The sequence below is a fragment of the Primulina tabacum genome, chromosome 1 (genome assembly GCF_025594145.1).
Source record: "Primulina tabacum isolate GXHZ01 chromosome 1, ASM2559414v2, whole genome shotgun sequence".
NCBI lineage: Eukaryota > Viridiplantae > Streptophyta > Magnoliopsida > Lamiales > Gesneriaceae > Primulina > Primulina tabacum.
Genome location: NC_134550.1, coordinates 9,475,727 through 9,495,462, shown reverse-complemented (window position 1 = coordinate 9,495,462; position 19,736 = coordinate 9,475,727). Strand labels below are relative to the sequence as shown.

The following is a 19,736-nucleotide window of genomic DNA, read 5'->3' as shown; positions in this document are numbered from 1 at the left end:
TAATAAAAAGTAATACTCTTAGGGGGTGTATTCATTCTATATTTTCAAAGATTTTTAATGATTTTTTTTAAATGATGGACTTTTGTGGAGTTGATAGATTTTTATTGACTTTTATGAAATCTCATAGAATTGTAAAACAAATTTCATAGACTCTTATAGACTTTTTTTCAAGATTTTTGTAGACTTTTTAATAGAATTATGTGAATTTTGTAGTTTATAATTGTGATTTATTTTTTATTAATTTTTTTAAAATAATTATTGGACATAGATAACATCTTCAATTTTAAATTATTTTTTTATTTATGAATTTAAATGAATTTTACTTACTTAAAAGTTAAATCAATTTAATTTGTCAAAAACGACAAATGAACTACCCAATTTATTGAAATCAAAATTTCAATTCTTTATGTCAATTCAACATATTAATGAATAATATTTTTATAAGTTCATAATAAAATTCTATTAAAAGAACACTCAAAATAATGAGTAGTCTTTTATAAAAAAAATCTAATCATTACTGACAATTTGATCAACATCGTTCTACATTCCATTGGCTATGATATCCCTCCATGCATTAGCATTTGCTCGTTGTTGTTTTTGAGTATTAAATAACTGATCAAAGTCGTCACCTTCATAAACTTGTGCTGATGAAGACAATTGAGCTTCATTATCTAGTTCAATTTGAAATTTATCAAATTGACACTTCTTTCAAAGAAAATTGTGTGATATAGCACATGCCAATACAAGCCCTGTTAGGGGTGGAAAAAAATACCGAATTTTTGGTATACCGAAATTACCATAACAAAAAAATATTGAATTTACCGAATTTTAAGTATACCGAAGATTTCGATACGGTACGGTAACAATACCGAATTTTTCGGTACGGTAACGATATCCAATTTGAAAATTTTGGTATATACCGAAATATCGGAAAAATATACAAAAATTTTAAAATATATAATATTTTAAAACAATAAATTATAATTTTTTTTAAAATGTAAGGTTTTTTTGGTTCGGTATACCGAAAATTTTGGTATAGTATCGATATGAATTTGCTTATACAATAATTTAATATATAGATTAACTAAAATTAAAGAAAATAATTAAAAATAAAATGTTATATAATAATTAATAAAAAATTAAATTTTAATTATGTTTTTAAAAAGTACAAATAAAAAGAAAAATAAATAGATGAGAAACGAATGAAAGTTTGTATTGAATTTTGGAGATTCCTCAATTAAATGTACATTCAAATTTTTAGGTTGAATCAAAGACTTTTGTTGACATTTTATTGTTGTACCTTAGGCTATAATTCTTGTACTTAATAGAATTCGATAGAGTCATTAAAAGTTTATTGACATTTTGAATACTTATAGACTTTTGTAGAGTTTTTAAAAGTCAAGTTTGAATACCACATGACTTTTTAAAATTCTACAAAAGTTTACATTGAGTACCACTAAATTTTTATGGAGTATATAAAAGTCTAGTTTGAATACCACATGACTTTTTAAAATTCTATAAAAGTTTACATTGAATACCACTAAACTTTTATGGAGTATATAAAAGTCTAGTTTGAATACCTCTAGACTTTTAAACTCTATAAAGTTATTAAAAGTCTATAACCAATACACCCCCCTTAGCATAAAAAGTAATACTTTTTCATGGATGACCCAAATAAGATATTTGTCTCACAAAATACGACTCGTGAGACCGTCTCACACAAGTTTTTTTCTTGAAAGGGATCTAATCATACAAGTAACATCAGCCTTCATTACATTGGATTGTATCGTATGCGAATGACATCAAATGTCTAAATAAACATTAAATATTTGGACCACGAAAATACGAATTATTAAAACATGATGCTTGAACAGCCGTACGATAACACACGTTATATATGTTTTTTGATATTTTAAAAAAAAACAACAAACATTCTATTACACTATATAAATAAGCAAAAACTTGTGTGAGCCGGTCTCATGTGTCGTATTTTGTGAGACATATCTCTTATTTGGGTCATCCATGAAAAAATATTATTTTTTTATGCTAAGAGTATTACTTTTTATTGTGAATATCGGTAGGATTGACCAGTCTCACAGATAAAGATTCGTGAGACCGTCTCACAAGAGACATACTCATATTAATATTAAAAAATACACAAAAACTCCCGTGAGACCGTCTTACATGTTACTTTTGTGAAACATATATCTAAAATCGATCTGATTCATTAAAATGTATTACATTTTTTACTAAAATTATTAATTTTCATTTTAAATATAGATCGGGTTGATCCGCCTCTCATAAATAGATCTATGTGATCGTTTCACAATATACTTATCCAAATAAATATAAGAGGCGTCCCGAATTTGACAAACACAAAATCAAGAAATTAGAAAATGATTAAGATTTTGAATAAACTGTTGGCTGTTGCTGTTAGCTGCATATAACCATCAGCTGTTACAATTGGCCGCATAGTCTCTATTCAATAAGATTTGATTAATTAATCAAATTGTTGTCTAAATTCAATTTATCGATTTTCGTCATCCTATTCGTCACATGTTGCATGTCAACTCAAACTACTCCATCGTCTGATTAATTTTTTTTTTTTTTTCATTTTTGGGGACAAAACTAATATTCTTTACAATGTTTATTACTTAAATTCTTTTCATTAATTATCATGAGGCTTACATGGCCACGATGTGTTTTTAGTTGAAATTATCAAGTAGTTAGAAAAATTTAAATTTTTGTCAATTGTTGCGTAATTTAATTTATACAAGAAATTAGGTGTAATTTAATTTATAAAATAAATATTTAAAATAATAAAATAAGATAAGGAAACAATTTTTGAGGAAACTACAAAAAAATTATAAATAATTTGTTAGTGATTTTTTTTTTGAGATAAGAGGAATATTGAAAGAAGATAAGGTTAATAATAATAATTGAATTTAAAAGTATAGGCTTATTTTATTTTAATTTATTTTAATGGATATGATAAATGTTTGAGGTGATTGATTTGATCAAGATGTATTGTAAGTAGCTAGCAAAATAGAATATTTGATATTAATTATTTTTATTAAAAAAAATACATAAAATCATTTCACAATCAGAAGCATTTTGGCATCTTCTCTAAAAGAAATATTAGTTTTTAAGATAAAATAAAATACTTTTGACTTTCAAATATAAAAAGAATCAATCGAAGGTAAGAAATCAGGCGTTCTTCTCAATTGTTTCCAAGTAGGAAATATAAAAAGTTAATAGTATATATATGCTATATTATTAACGAGTAGGTCTCTTGTGAGACGGTATCATGAATCTTTATTTCTAAGACGGTCTTACGAATCTTTATCTGTGGGACATGTCAACACTACCGATATTCACAATAAAAAGTAATATTCTTAGCATAAAAAGTAATATTTTTCATGGATGACCCAAATAAGAGATCCGTCTCACAAAATATGACCTGTGAGACCGTCTCACACAAGTTTTTGCCATTATTAAGTATGCGACCGTTAGAGTAACTACTTTAGAGGAAACCAAAATATTTAATTTTATGATTACCTTTCTTACCCTACTAAAAACCTCCTCAAGTCACTTCATATTTTACATAGAAAAAATCTAAACAAAACTATTATTTTAAATCGAATAACTTTTCTAAATTGAAAATAATTTCGTGTTAATTGTTTAGTATTATTTGATCAAATTAAAAATAATAATAACACATATAACACGTGTGCATCTTTTACTAGTAGAAATGAAGTTTCACAACAAATTATTATTATGTTTTATGTTATTGATGTTATTATTCTCTAAATTGAATTTTTTTAATTTAAATTTTGTCAGCTTTGTGACATGATCGTGTTACCAAAGGTTATTTGTGATGTTGAAAATTGATGGTTTGTCAAATATCACGTCAATATTTCGATGAAAAATGAGTTCGAGTGATATCGGTTTTGATAATTTTAAATTTAAATCATGCTAAACATATTTCATCTACATTATTTGTTTATAAAGTATTTTTTAAAATAAAAAACACTTTCTAAAAATAATCAACTCTGCCAACAATTCAACAGGTTGGGTGGCAGCGGGATTAGACGTCGGATTCATTGTCCAATTTGAAGGAAAAAAAGTAAAAAGCCTTTGGTACCACGTTTTACCATGAACGAGCCGAAACCGAGCCTAAAGGCGGCAGCCTTACGAGGCAAGATTCCATAGTAAGGCCTGATTAGGGATGTGCCCACCAAACCTAAACCTGACAAGTTTAATACAACAGCCATCGGATTCACCCACGAGCGGTTGTCGCGTGCCGCATAGCCCACACTCGCACGTGTTATCACCACACTTTCTTTCTATAAATCAACCATTTTCCCGTAAATTTATTTTATGATAAATAAAACATATTAAAATTTTTTTATTTGTAGAAAAAAGTATATTTTTATGAAGAATTTTGAGGAGTTGGAACCTACCGAAAAAATAATATCATCGAGTCAAGAAATTGGGATAAAAACATATTAACAAAAATTGGTTAGTATAAAATTTAGGATAATAAGATAAGTGTTGATAATATTTGTTTGTTAGGAAATTTATAGTTATTTACTCAAAAAGATATATCTTCTATTTTTCATAAAAAGTTCAAAAATTATCTATATTTTATCCGATGAATGTTTCTTGAGATTTTGTCTTAAACTTTAGATCTTTATATCAGGAGTAGGTCTGTTGTGAGACTGTTTCACGAATCTTTATCTGTGAGACGGATAAACCCTATCGATATTTATAATAAAAAGTAATACTCTTAGCATAAAAAGTAATACTTTTTCATGGATGACTCAAATAAGATACCCGTCTCACAAAATACGACCCGTAAAATCGTCTCACGTAAATTTTTTCTTTACATCAGATAAAGTACATACCATCGACAGTCTATTTTCTTTTTTGAAATTTCATCTAAATCGATTTAAATACTTATGAAAATCTGCCAATAGAATAAGGTGGAAATTTAATTTAGATTAATTTAAATAAATATAGAAAACAAAAATTATAATAATAATATAATAATGAATGGGAGGGCCCCACGAGACAGCATTATATTACTAGATTCCTCATGTCAATCACATTTTCTTTCTCTATAAATCTACCACCTCAGGCTTCGTGTTTCACCTCTGCAAGCCGAAGCGATTCAAGCTCAGTTATTTTTCTGTTATCCTGCTTCTGTGAGGCCTATCGATTTCTTGTTTCGTTCCTGCCCCCCGAATATTGCGCTTTTTTATATTTTTCTTGGTGGCTCTTCTCTTAATCTCGAACACTTCGCCGCCGTAGATAACAAGGATACTGCTTAGAAGTAGTCACCCCACCTACCTTACAGAGAGTTTCTTGTTTATAAGCTATCCCCTTTTCGCTTTTAAAGATTTGTTTGTCCGTTTCTTTCAATTGGGTTTGCTTTAGAATTGGTGGAATCCGGTAGATCTGATCGGTTTGCTGTCGTGGGTCCGTGTGTTGGGATAAGTGTGCAAGGCGCCGTTTTCTCGGTTCGGTGGAAAATGTCGGTGGCTTCGGGATCTGGGGTCCGAGTGAAAGGCGGTGGGCTGATCGATGGTTCGGTGAAGGCGTTGTGCGCGCCGAGCCACCAGCTTAATGCGGTGGCGGCATTGAGCCGGAGGGGGAGGATTTCCAGGGGATTTGGGGCGAAGAGGAGTGTGCATCTGGAGAAGAAGTTTGTGTGCGGTACGAGTCTGCGGAGTGGTGTTGCTTCTGCTTCAGGTGTAGGTCCCGGCTCCGAAAGGTTGCATCTTTGGCAGATTGATGGTCCGGGCCGGTCTCCGAAGCTGCGCGTGGTCGTGAAAAATGCACTTTCTCAGGTGCCGGAAAAGCCACTCGGGCTTTATGATCCGGCTTTTGATAAAGACTCGTGTGGTGTTGGGTTTGTGGCCGAACTTTCCGGTGAAAGTAGCCGTAAAACGGTACCTATCAATTGTTGTCATTCTTTTTTATAATACGATGACTGAAGATTCTTATTTTATTGATTTATTTTTATTTCGTGCGTAATATTTTACGATTATTTTTGAGTTTTCAGGTGACTGATGCTATAGAAATGCTGGTGCGCATGTCACATAGAGGTGCGTGTGGATGTGAAACGAATACTGGAGACGGAGCTGGAATTCTTGTGGGCCTTCCTCATGCTTTCTACAAAGAGGTAAGTTTTAAGGTCCTTTTTAATTATTTTTTTTTGTTTTGTAGTTTCATTTCTTCTATTAAAACTGATAAAGCTAAGAGCTTGCAACTTCAATTCTTCATCGTTGAATTATGCAGAAGTTATTATCATTAGTTTTGTTTTAGGAAAAATAATCGCTGCTTCTTGATATTTTTATTTTAAATTTAACGTAAAGTTAGATACTTAAATATATGACCATTAAAATCTCAGAAGAGACAAGTGTAAATCATGAAGAGTCACTGTACTTACGTAAAATATTTATTTCTTCAATTATGAGTTATGTTACTGATGGCATTCGGTGATGTGGTTTCAGGTTGCGAAAGATGCTGGCTTTGAGTTACCTGCACCTGGTGAATATGCAGTTGGCATGTTTTTCTTGCCTACTTCAGACAGTCGGAGGGATCAGAGTAAAATTATATTCACTAAGGTAATAGACAAAGTTCTAAATTTGAACTTTCGGTACTTTTTGACCAATTGTTGCTGCTTTCTAACATTATCATAAATTTTCTGACGGATCTTTGTCTGATTGTATTGCAGGTGGCTGAATCACTTGGCCATACAGTTCTTGGGTGGCGACCAGTCCCCACAGATAACTCAGGATTGGGTCAGTCTGCTCTGCAGACTGAACCCGTAATTGAGCAAGTTTTCCTTACCCCAACTCCCAGGTCGAAGGTGGATTTTGAACAACAGGTAGAATACTTGGTTTGAAAGTGGTATATTTGTAAATCACTGATGGATTTTATCTTTTCTTAATCTTTCAATAATCCCTGTGTTCTTATAGATGTATATATTAAGAAGGGTTTCCATGGTAGCCATCCGAGCTGCTTTGAACCTTCAACATGGTGGAGTCAAGGACTTCTATATGTGCTCTCTGTCATCGAGGTTAGTTTCATTCAGTTGATTCGATACTTAATTGCACTCATTGAGGAGTTTGAGTGACTTATTTTCTTTAATTTTTAGGACTGTCGTCTACAAAGGTCAATTGAAGCCTAACCAGTTGAAGGAATACTACCATGCGGATCTTGGCAATGAAAGGTTTACGAGCTACATGGCCCTGGTAAATATTTTATCCATTCTCTGTTTTATTCTATGCTGACACCATACTTCGACAACCAACAGCATGGGAACAACCGATTAACCAAGCGATGCAAGGTTGAGGAATGACTTCTGAGGCATTGAAGTATGAATGATCTCTTAAGTTCTTCCGCACCCTTGATATTTGATTTTGGATGCCGGATTGGATTCTTTGGCCGAGTTGGTAAGGAACCTAATATGAAGTAAATAATGTTTGCAGAAACTTGGCATATGGTTCTGACATGATCCATAGTAACGATCAAAACCTGTGTTATTGTGGGAAAAAATGTGTTTGGTTTAGGCAGCCTAAGGTTCTCTCTATGATTGGTATCGACACTGCTGTGCACACTGCTGATGGTGCCCTGTACACAATTTAGTTGTAGGCTTATTTCATGACACAATGACAGGATTTCAATTGATATTGAAATAACTGCTCCTCTGGATTCTTGTTACAGATACACTCTAGGTTCTCGACAAACACATTCCCCAGCTGGGATCGTGCTCAACCAATGCGTGTCCTTGGGCACAATGGGGAAATTAACACGCTTAGGGGCAATGTCAATTGGTGGGTGGTTTCTTCCGTTTTTAATGCTTTCTGTTTTTGCCTCTGTCAAGATAAGATTGGCATTTGAGATTCACAGAGCTGTTGTCATAGAATACTAATCACCTTTTGTATATGAAACCACTGATTTTTTTCCATGGTATCATTTCTAAGTCTTCCGTCCTTACCAGTCCTTGTAGCCTTCGATGATGATGCATGTTTAAGTGCAAGCATGAAAGTTTTCTTGTCAAGGATGTTCAAATATTAGGAACATTTTTTCAATTTGTGTGGCAATCAGCTGACATGTAATCGAAGAAACTATTTTCAGATTTTGTTCGTTAAAGTAGGTGTGTGATCTGGCATGTTGCTTCTTTGCGCTGGCTATCCTAAAATATTGATGATAAACACGAGCGAGAAAGTCATTGGCATCCATTTGATTGTTTTTATATGTAGGATGAAAGCTCGTGAAGGTCTTCTAAAGTGCAAGGAGCTTGGCTTGTCAAAGACAGAGATGAAGAAGCTTCTACCCATTGTAGATGCCAGCTCGTCAGATTCAGGTTATATATTTGCCAAATCTTTTCTTCCCACACTTGTTTCTTTAATAGCTTTTAATGCGTTCTTATCACACAGGCAATAATTTTTTCACAATTCACAATGCCGTGAGTAACAGTGTCAATAGTCAAGCTGCTACAATTAGTCTGTTTTGCATACGTATCTAATTGCCTTTATCAATTTTTAGGTGCCTTTGATGGTGTGCTTGAGCTTTTGGTTAGAGCTGGTAGAAGTCTCCCTGAAGCTATAATGATGATGATTCCTGAAGCCTGGCAGAATGATAAGAACATAGATCCTCATCGGAAGTCCTTGTACGAATATTTCTCAGCTCTTATGGAACCATGGGATGGCCCTGCTCTTATATCGTGTATGTATTCATAGATTCTCCTGATTTAAAATTTCATTTTTCGTGTAAAACATTATATTTGGTTATATGTATTATATTTACAGTTACCAAACGGTATCTTGGAGCAACATGTTCATAGATTCTCCTGATTTAAATTTCATTTTCGTGTCAAACGTTATATCTGGTTTATATGTGTTATATTTGCAGTTACTGACGGACGGTATCTTGGAGCAACATTGGATCGGAATGGATTACGTCCTGGTCGCTTTTATGTGACGCACAGTGGGAGAGTTATTATGGCAAGTGAAGTTGGAGTGGTTGATATTCCCCCAGAGGATATCTCCAGGAAAGGGAGACTTAATCCCGGTATGATGCTCCTCGTGGACTTTGAGAATCATGTTGTTGTAGATGATGAAGCCTTGAAGCAACAATATTCGCTTGCAAGGCCTTATGGTGACTGGCTAAAAAGGCAAAAGATACAATTGAAAGACATTGTTGAATCTGTCCGGGAATCTGACCGTATTTCTCCTCCCATAGCTGGAGTTGTAGCGGTTAGCACTATTTTCAGTTTCTTGAATGTCTTTTCCACCTTCTGGGGATGTTACTTTTTATCTGTTTTGTGCGTCGTCAATTGAAAAACTTTAATTTTCTTTCATAATTTATTATGAGCAAAAATATTGTGATTTTAGGTATCTCGCAATGATGAAAACATGGAACACATGGGTATCCATGGTTTATTGGCTCCACTAAAGGCATTTGGGTATGTCATGTCTTAACTTTGCTTGTTCTTGATGCATCTTTCGTTCTTGGTCCTTGAAGAAATGATCGTTGACCTTTTGTGCAGTTACACAGTTGAATCTTTAGAAATGCTGTTACTACCCATGGCAAAAGATGGCATTGAGGCCCTTGGGTCTATGGGAAATGATGCGCCACTGGCTGTGATGTCTGATAGGGAAAAGCTTACATTTGAATATTTTAAGCAGATGTTTGCTCAGGTGACAAATCCTCCAATCGATCCCATTAGGGAGAAGATAGTTACCTCAATGGAATGCATGATTGGTCCAGAAGGTGATCTTACAGAGACTACCGAAGAGCAGTGCCATCGTCTATCTTTAAAAGGTCCACTGCTATTGATTGATGAAATGGAAGCAATAAAAAGAATGAATTACAGAGGCTGGAGAAGCAAAGTTCTCGATATTACCTACTCCAAGGACCGTGGCAGGAAGGGCTTGGAGGAGACCTTAGACAGGATATGCTCTGAGGCACATAATGCAATCAAGGAGGGTTATACTGCACTAGTGCTTTCTGACCGAGGTACATCATCAATTTATCATTAATTAATGATATAATACCTTGCATCTTATTTTATCTTTTAATTATTATGTAGTTCACTTCAATCCAATAATGTTTTATTCATGGAATTATGCAGCTTTCTCAACAAAGCGTGTTGCAGTAAGTTCCCTTATGGCCATTGGTGCTGTCCATCATCATTTGGTGAAGAAGCTTGAGCGAACCCGAGTTGCATTGATTGTCGAATCTGCTGAGCCCCGTGAAGTACACCATTTTTGTACACTTGTAGGATTTGGTGCAGATGCAATCTGCCCTTATTTGGCTGTTGAGGCCGTTTGGAGATTGCAAGTTGATGGTAAAATTCCACCAAAAGCAACTGGTGAGTTCCACTCGAAAGATGAGCTTGTCAGGAAATATTTCAAAGCCAGCAACTATGGCATGATGAAAGTCCTTGCCAAGATGGGTATATCGACTTTGGCCTCATACAAGGGAGCACAAATATTTGAGGCAGTGGGTCTGTCATCAGAGGTGATGGAACGATGCTTCACCGGAACTCCTAGCAGAGTTGAGGGTGCCACTTTTGAAGCCCTTGCACAGGATGCGCTTGAGTTGCACGAGTTGGCTTTCCCAACACGTGCGTTGCCACCTGGTAGTGCCGAGGCTGTTGCACTACCTAATCCAGGTGATTATCACTGGAGAAAAGGTGGTGAGCTGCACCTGAACGATCCTCTTGCCATGGCAAAGTTGCAAGAAGCTGCCAGGTCTAACAGCGTGGCTGCTTACAAAGAATATTCTAAGCGCATCCAAGAATTGAATAAGTCCTGCAATTTAAGGGGGCTTCTGAAATTTAAAGAGGCTGAAGTAAAGGTTCCTATTGAGGAAGTTGAGCCAGCTAGTGAGATTGTAAAACGGTTTTGTACTGGTGCCATGAGCTATGGATCAATATCATTGGAGGCACATACAACTCTAGCTATTGCTATGAACAAAATCGGGGGGAAGTCTAACACCGGTAAGCTTATGCTACTTTCTTCCAGGTCTTTTTCATAAAATGTCAATAATGATTTTATGCGATGCAAATGACTTTTTTTTTGGGCATTTAGGCGAGGGAGGTGAACAACCATCTCGAATGGAACTGCTTGCAGATGGTTCAAGGAATCCAAAGAGGAGTGCCATTAAGCAGGTTGCCAGTGGCAGATTTGGAGTTTCTAGCTATTATCTGACAAATGCTGATGAGTTACAGATAAAAATGGCTCAGGTATTCTTTCTCACTTATTATCTCTTTATCTCTCTCCCTAAATATAAAGATGGTAAGGTCATGTATAGGCTACAATCTTTTCAATTGAAGCAAAGGATCATTTTGTTTGTGAATTTACTTATATGGATATAGATGACGCCGTACATACAGAGAACCTTTTGGTGTCTTTGCATCATTTAATGATACGTGCAATTCATATTTGGTGAGAGTGTTTTACAGAACAAACTTTCTATATAAATTTTGATTGTATAGCTGACTTTTGGAAATTTCATGTTTCAGGGAGCAAAGCCTGGTGAAGGGGGTGAACTTCCAGGGCACAAAGTTATTGGCGACATAGCTGTCACTCGGAATTCTACTGCTGGCGTGGGGCTTATCAGTCCACCTCCTCATCATGACATTTATTCAATTGAAGATCTCGCACAATTGATTCATGACCTTAAGGTAGTTCTTGATACTCGATCATGTTGTTTACACCGTTGCCCTTGCAATCCAATGAAGGCATTTGATAATTGATTCTTTTAATGGTGATTACTCCTCATTATCTACGTACTGTGTCAATGGTGATTTCCTCTTACAGTACTTGTTTTACAATTTTTTCGGTCATTAAACTATCTGCAGAATGCAAATCCTGGGGCTCGTATTAGTGTGAAGCTGGTTTCTGAAGCTGGTGTTGGAGTGATTGCTAGTGGGGTTGTTAAGGGTCATGCTGATCACGTCTTAATCTCTGGTCATGATGGAGGTACAGGAGCTTCAAGATGGACTGGAATCAAGAGTGCTGGTCTTCCTTGGGAGCTTGGTCTTGCAGAGACCCACCAAACATTAGTTGCTAATGATCTTCGTGGTCGAACTGTTCTTCAAACGGATGGCCAACTTAAAACTGGAAGAGACGTGGCCATTGCTGCCCTTCTTGGTGCAGAGGAGTTCGGTTTTAGCACAGCTCCTCTCATAACGCTGGGCTGTATCATGATGAGGAAGTGCCATAAAAACACTTGCCCTGTTGGTATTGCCACTCAAGATCCAGTTCTTAGGGAAAAGTTTGCTGGTGAACCAGAACATGTCATCAATTTCTTCTTCATGCTTGCAGAAGAAGTGAGGGAGATAATGTCTCAGCTTGGATTTCGAACACTCAATGAAATGGTCGGCCGCTCAGACATGCTTGAACTGGATAAAGATGTTGCTAACACCAATGAGAAGCTTAAGAACATTGATCTTTCCTTATTACTTCGACCAGCTGCTGATATTAGGCCAGATGCTGCTCAGGTTTGTGTGCGGAAACAGGATCACGGTTTGGACATGGCTTTAGATAACAAACTTATAGCATTAGCCAATCCTGCCTTGGAGAAAAGTCTTCCTGTGTACGTTGAGTCGCCAATCTGCAACGTAAACCGAGCGGTTGGAACCATGTTAAGCCATGAAGTGACAAAACGCTTCCATATGGTGGGACTTCCTTCAGATACAATCCATATCAAACTAAGTGGAAGTGCAGGCCAGAGTCTTGGAGCTTTTCTTTGTTCTGGCGTCACTCTTGAGCTTGAAGGTGACAGTAATGATTATGTAGGAAAAGGCTTATCAGGTGGAAGAATTGTTGTGTATCCGCCTAAAGAAAGCAAATTTGATCCGAAGGAGAATATTGTCATTGGAAATGTCGCCCTGTATGGGGCCACTAATGGAGAGGCTTACTTTAATGGGATGGCAGCAGAAAGATTTGCCGTTCGGAATTCTGGCGCTAAAGCAGTAGTGGAAGGTGTGGGGGATCACGGTTGTGAGTATATGACTGGTGGAACTGTCGTCGTGCTTGGTATGACTGGAAGAAACTTTGCTGCTGGTATGAGTGGAGGCGTTGCCTATGTTCTCGATGTTGATTCCAAGTTTAGAAACCGGTGCAACTCCGAGTTGGTGGATCTTGATCCAGTAATCGAAGAGGATGATATTTTGACGCTCCAAATGATGATACAACAGCATCAACGTCACACAAACAGCAAATTAGCGAAACAAGTTCTTACTGATTTTGAGTCTCTTCTGCCAAAATTCATCAAAGTCTTTCCTCGTGATTATAAAAGAGTTCTTGCAAGCAAGAAAGCGAAGGAAATTTCAAAAGCAGCTTCAGAAAAAGCTGCCAGAGAAGCTGAGGTGCAAGAAGAGGCAGAGTTGATGGAGAAAGATGCTTTTGAAGAACTTAAGAAGTTGGCAGCTGCATCTGTCAGTGAAAAATCCAGCCAGGTAATTTTCTTCTGAAACCTTTTTACTTGTCCTGCTTAATGTATTATATTTTATCAGGTAACTAAACCTAATAATGAGAATTACTATTGGTGTTTAAAAAAATGTCAATTAATGAACATGTGTATGACATTTAACTGGAATTTTCTGGGATATTTGGTGGTACATTTAGTTATTAGTACAACTCTTCCAGGCTCCCTGCTCCCTATTATTTTAAACATCATCTCCAATTATTGGAAGTTACATTGTCCTTGAATAACTTGCTAATATTCTTTTATCAAATCCAGTAGACTATGTTTGCATCCACGATCTTTCTTACGAGTCGTGACTTTTAGTGAATTTTAACTTGTAAAATAGTTTTTCTTGTTTGTTTGATTAGTGACTAGCGTTTCTGACCAAATTTCAGGTGGCTGTTTTTTCTTCAATCGTATTTTGTCTGAGCCGTAACATTTAGTGAACTTTTAGCTTGTGAAATAGTTTTTCTCGTTTGTTTGATTAGTGGTCATCGTTTCTGAGTTTACAGGTTGAAGAAGAAACATCAAAGAGGCCGACTCGAGTTCCAGATGCTGTGAAACATAGGGGTTTTGTTGCTTATGAGCGAGAGGGTGTGTCATACAGAGATCCTAATGTTCGAATGAATGACTGGAATGAAGTTATGGAAGAATTAAAACCTGGCCCACTCCTGAAAACACAATCTGCTCGGTGTATGGACTGTGGTACTCCTTTTTGTCATCAGGTAAGATGAAGATTCACTTTTCTTTAGTTTGGTTCGAATACTTTAACTGTTTTCTGAACGTCGACTAGAGTGAATTAAAAAAATCTATGAAAACTTGCAGGAGAATTCTGGATGCCCACTTGGGAATAAGATACCTGAATTCAATGAGTTAGTGTACCAAAATAGATGGCGTGAAGCATTGGATCGACTTCTGGAGACTAACAATTTCCCAGAGTTCACTGGTCGTGTGTGCCCTGCACCTTGTGAAGGGTCTTGCGTTCTTGGTATCATAGAAAATCCAGTCTCTATCAAAAGTATTGAGTGTTCTATCATAGACAAAGCTTTTGAGGAGGGATGGATGGTGCCACGGCCACCTTTGAAGAGAACTGGGTATGTTTTCTTTCCTCACGTTTTCAGTCTTTGTTTGCTGATATTCATTGATGTTGTCATCTAAACTTTCACCTTGATATTCTCATAAATAAATGAGCAAAAATCAAAACAATATCTCTTCAGTGTTGTTCAATAAGATTCTAATTGTCTTCACTATTTCAGAAAAAGAGTTGCTATTATTGGAAGTGGACCTTCTGGTTTGGCTGCTGCTGATCAATTAAATCGGATGGGTCACACTGTGATGGTGTTTGAACGTGCAGATAGAATAGGCGGTCTTATGATGTATGGTGTCCCAAACATGAAGACAGACAAAATTGATGTTGTCCAGAGAAGGGTCAATCTCATGGAAAAAGAAGGTGTCAACTTCGTGCTCAATGCTAATGTTGGAAAAGATTCCTCATACTCAATAGATAAACTTCGTGAGGAAAATGACGCCATTGTTTTGGCTGTAGGAGCCACAAAACCGAGGTAATATGTGCAACTCTTGCAGATCTTGATTGATCATAAATAAAGCGAGGAAAATTTCACGTTCTTGTTACAAATTGAGATCTTTGATTTTTTTGACAGGGACCTTCCTGTTCCTGGACGAGACCTTTCTGGAGTCCATTTTGCCATGGAGTTTCTGCATTCAAATACAAAAAGCTTGCTTGATAGCAATCTTCAGGATGGCAAGTACATCTCCGCAAATAACAAGAAAGTGGTAGTAATTGGTGGAGGTGATACGGGCACCGACTGTATTGGAACATCTATCAGGCATGGGTGCAGTGGCCTCATAAATTTAGAGCTTCTCCCCGAGCCACCGCGTACTAGGGCTGCAGGAAATCCTTGGCCACAGGTTTTGTTATCGTCTTCTTCTGCCCATCTTCTGGCTTTAGCATTGAACTGTTGACTATTGATTGCGTTTAGATTGAGAAGCCAATAAACATACTTCAATGGACATTTGATACAAGAATTTTTGTTGTGAAACTTGTTTGCTCCTCTAGAATCCTCTCAACTGTTGTTCCGTTTTGGCAGCAGCAAATGTTTACTTCTCTTTTCAACTATTATATCTTGATGTGAAAAATAATTTCCTACTTGTTTTTTGGCAGTGGCCCCGTATATTCCGTGTAGACTACGGGCATCAAGAAGCTACTGCCAAGTTTGGGAAGGACCCAAGGTCCTATCAGGTGTTGACCAAACGTTTCATAGGAGATGAGAAAGGAGCGGTGAAAGGACTTGAGATTGTACGTGTCCACTGGGAAAAAGACGCGAGTGGAAAGTTTCAATTCAAGGAAGTTGAAGGTTCCGAGGAGATTATCGAAGCTGATCTAGTTCTTCTTGCCATGGGATTCCTCGGTCCTGAATCGGTTAGTATTTTGTACCCTGATAAATGGTATTCATCCAGACACAGTACATGTCATATTGGCAATCCACGAATGTTTCGAATTTATTTTGTTCAACTGTTCTCCCTCATTGGATCCCGGCATCTCCCGCTCATATCTTATTTAGATATATATGTTTTAGCACGTACATTAACATGTTTGGACTTGATTCTCTCAGACACTGGCGGACAAATTGGAGCTGGAACGAGACAACAGATCGAACTTAAAAGCCGAGTATGGGCGTTTCTCGACAAACGTGGAAGGCGTGTTTGCGGCTGGTGATTGTCGAAGGGGACAATCTCTTGTCGTGTGGGCGATCGCCGAAGGCAGGCAAGCAGCATCACAAGTCGACAAGTACCTCATGAAAGATGACTCCGAAACCGCCATTACCAGTGAAAAACATGAAGAATTTGTCAAAATGCAGCAGCAAGACAGCCACAGGCAAACAGTGAGGACATAGCTTTGTTATTTGACGATGGAATATGGTTCTAAATTCGGAACCTATTAAATTTTATGGTCGGAAGGTTGTTTCTTGAAAGTAGGACTTAGGCATATTAGGATATTCTGATAGATCTTTGTTCTTTTCTATCCCTTTGTGTTCATAAGTTGTAACAAAATGGGTGTTCTTGTGCTTTGCCAGAATTCAATGTACAGTTTTTGTTTGTTCAGTGTCAGTTAGAAATTAATATATTTCGAGATTTTAATTTACTCTTGCGATTTCTTTTCCCCCTTAAAATGTTGATTACATATTTATATTGGATAAATATCTATAAACGGCAACTTTTTTTAACTTTTTGTACGACGTGCTAGATGCAAACATGTTGCCGAAGTGTGAGACTTTTCAAAACCATCATCAGACACAAATATAGGCCATGCAACTATTCTATCCCATTCCGGGGTTAGCTAATAATAATAATATGAGAAGTAGTAGTCGTCTGACCAACCGGCTCGGACACCAGACCGCCCGTGCCGCCCATCTTGTCTCGCCCTAAATGGAATGACTCTCTTAGTTATGCTGCGCCCTAACTCGAGTCTCCACGTCCGCTTTCTTCCGCTTGAAACCCAAGAAGTTGGCTTTGCCAACACAACATCAGGGCCGTTCCCTTCATTCTGCTATGCTGGCCCGAGCCGACTTTTTGGGAGGCCCGTCCCGCCTGGCCTGCTTGCGGTAGTGGGAATTCTCGCGTTCTTTTGTCAAATACTTGGTAAGTACAAACACACGGGAAGCGAAAATAAGATAACACAACATTTAAATTATGTGAAAATAGATCTCGATTTGAACGTCAATTATATTATCTTCGATTTTATCCGATACAAGTAAATTAAGTATCTTCGTTGCAATTCAAATAATTAATGAAAAAACTAAAATATTCGATTAAACTTGAAGAAAAATTTGTTATAATCGGATTTCGAACCCTAGACCTCATTTCAAACTTAAAATTTTGTTGTCAAATGATGAAAATACTTGTATTTAGAGTACAAGATCACCAAAAAATTTACCCGGTGCATGGGATGATATGAAATCGATAAATTAGACAACTTCGAAAGTATAAAAATGTCAAAAGTATGTATCTTGGCAAGCAAAATCTAAGCATAACACCCTTAATTATTATACTAAAATCAAGGGTAGTCTAATAAAAAAAAATTTAAGTGTTAACCGAAATTTAAGAGATTACAGAATTTTGCACAATTTATTATAAATTTGCTGACGTTATATTTCCATACAATAGAAAATATATATGGTAAAAAATATTTTAATTGAAAATTATATAAAATATCACACAAAAAAGAAAAAAATAATAAAAATATATATATATATATATATATATATATATAAAATTATATTTTTCCTTCTAGTGGGGAAATTAATACAAAAGCATTGAATTGACTCATTCAGAAAAGAAAAATAAAAAATAAACACGAGAAAACTACTCCAAATAAAGTTTATACTTTTTAAAAAAATCTCCAATTATTATTTTCCATACAAAAATCAGCACATTGAAGCTTGAAGGCAACAAGATGAAAATTTACTATTTTATCGTTTTTAATATTTATAAATAAAATAAAGATATGAATGATAATTTATAATTTAATATTCAAGGATTCGATTGACATTAGATAAATAACTAATTATTTGTTTGACATGTGATGGATAATCGGTACATAAAATCATAACGAAGATTTGATTATTGTATTATTAAAATAATCGAATCCCATAATAAAATAGATGACCGTAAAATTGAATATAGTCGTAGGAATGTCTCATCGTTTTCTCTCTAGGGTTTGCGAACCCTAATGAGAGTTGGCCTCCTGCTATTGCAGGTTTGCTTCGTATGAACAATTTTGTTTCATGCGTTGGCCTCTTTGAATCACAATATGATGGATCCGAATGAAATGGCTAGATTGGTGAACAAGATGAAACTTTCTCGATCAGACGTGAATGAAGTTATCAATCTGGAGGAATAAGACGTCGGTATCGGGGAGGAAATATTATCTCAATGCCTAGTGGCCAAAGTCTTGTCGCCAAAGACCATAAATAGGGATGCGTTTCGACAGCAGATGCCTCGTATTCTCCAGGAAGAAAGGCGTATGACTATTGAGGGTACATGTGATAATACATTTGTGTTTGAATTTAATTCTTTACGTGATCGGAATAGGGCGTTGCAAGAAGGACCCTGGAACTTCTCGAAAAACATATCGAGAAACTTATTGATTTTTATGGAACCAACTGGCTTGAACAATCCACGGTTCATGCTATTTGAGGATATCAATATCTGGGTTCAAATCCATAATATTCCACTAGCGTTTATGCATGAGGATTTTTTGTCAAATCTAGGACGGAAGCTAGGGCAAGTTGTGGAACTAGATTGAGGAGAGATGGCGTCTTCCTGGGACAATTCGCTCGAATACGGGTACGTATCAACATAACAAAGCCTATGAGAAAGTGTATTTGTATCAGTTCTAGGAGGAATGACGAGGATACCATTATTTTACTCGTATATGAAAGACTCCCAGACTTTTGTTATGCATGTGGTAGGCTAGGTCATTCTTTTCGAGATTGAAAAGACGATTCTGCAGACAAGGTGCACCACGCCTTTGGAGTATGGAAGAGGGATGCATCTCATGTAGGTAGAGGACTGGGTAATAGAAAGGGACCGATGAAACAAGATGGTACACGAAATGAGGAGCCTTCACAGGATGACTCGGACAATCTGGCTACTCAAGCCTTGATTAAACTGGAGCCAAGAGGAAAAGCAGCTGCGACCCGAGGTAACTCTGCAACTGATGAATATATAGAAGCCCCGCTTGTGGACAAAAACAAGACACATATTGGTGTAATTGATGGAGTTGAACAATCTGATTTCCCAGTTCCCGAGACTAAGCACCTTCAAGTTCAATCTTGGTGACCTGTTAACAGATGCGTTGAGTGATGGCCAGACGATCAGATAGGATTGCCTAGCGGGGAGGAACCACTGGAAGATAAGGGCAAGAGATAAGAAAAAGGTGGTGGCTGGGGTTTCCGATATGGCTTCTGGTATAGGAGTGAAAAGGCTTTTGGTGGAAGATTATGAATGATCACACAAGAGCCCACAAGCCCTATCAAGAAAAGAGCAAAGATTGGGAATGAGACTTTTGTTTCGATTGCTACAATGGCAGTGGTTGATCTCCATGAGTTCAATAAGTTGGAATGCTCGGGGGCTTGGGAACCTCCGGGCATTCCGGGAACTGAGGTGACTAGTCGCTGAAAAGAGTCCCATCCTCTTATTTTTGAGTTAAACCAAAATGAAAG

At 36.6% G+C, this 19,736-nt stretch overlaps 1 protein-coding gene across 3 annotated transcripts; it reads left to right on the top strand.

The window, feature by feature from the left end:
• Positions 1-5,125: 5,125 nt before the first annotated feature.
• On the top strand, positions 5,126-16,654 carry LOC142540169 (glutamate synthase 1 [NADH], chloroplastic). Of its 3 annotated transcripts, XM_075646141.1 has the most exons (22): positions 5,126-5,954; positions 6,068-6,187; positions 6,519-6,632; positions 6,743-6,895; positions 6,987-7,087; positions 7,166-7,262; positions 7,735-7,844; positions 8,274-8,377; positions 8,560-8,739; positions 8,926-9,269; positions 9,408-9,478; positions 9,563-10,032; positions 10,148-11,017; positions 11,109-11,263; positions 11,543-11,704; positions 11,882-13,483; positions 14,004-14,216; positions 14,317-14,585; positions 14,748-15,053; positions 15,153-15,420; positions 15,674-15,931; positions 16,125-16,654. In XM_075646141.1, exons 1-22 carry the CDS (start codon positions 5,535-5,537, stop codon positions 16,404-16,406), a joined length of 6,669 nt encoding a protein of 2,222 aa, XP_075502256.1. In that variant the 5' UTR covers positions 5,126-5,534; the 3' UTR covers positions 16,407-16,654. The 3 variants fall into 3 exon arrangements, with proteins under 3 accessions (XP_075502256.1, XP_075502264.1, XP_075502272.1); XM_075646149.1 differs by lacking the exons at positions 5,126-5,954; positions 6,068-6,187; positions 6,519-6,632; ... (1 more) ...; positions 6,987-7,087; positions 7,166-7,262 and adding an exon at positions 7,325-7,463; XM_075646157.1 differs by lacking the exons at positions 5,126-5,954; positions 6,068-6,187; positions 6,519-6,632; ... (2 more) ...; positions 7,166-7,262; positions 7,735-7,844 and adding an exon at positions 8,451-8,479.
• Positions 16,655-19,736: the final 3,082 nt, after the last annotated feature.

Bases quoted from the DNA above. Each gene is read 5' to 3' on its own strand.
- LOC142540169 (XM_075646141.1), top strand. From the start codon at position 5,535: ATGTCGGTGGCTTCGGGATCTGGGGTCCGAGTGAAAGGCGGTGGGCTG. The intron at 5,955-6,067 runs GTACCTATCAAT...TTGAGTTTTCAG, and splicing joins GTGAAAGTAGCCGTAAAACG to GTGACTGATGCTATAGAAAT. The intron at 6,633-6,742 runs GTAATAGACAAA...ATTGTATTGCAG, and splicing joins GTAAAATTATATTCACTAAG to GTGGCTGAATCACTTGGCCA.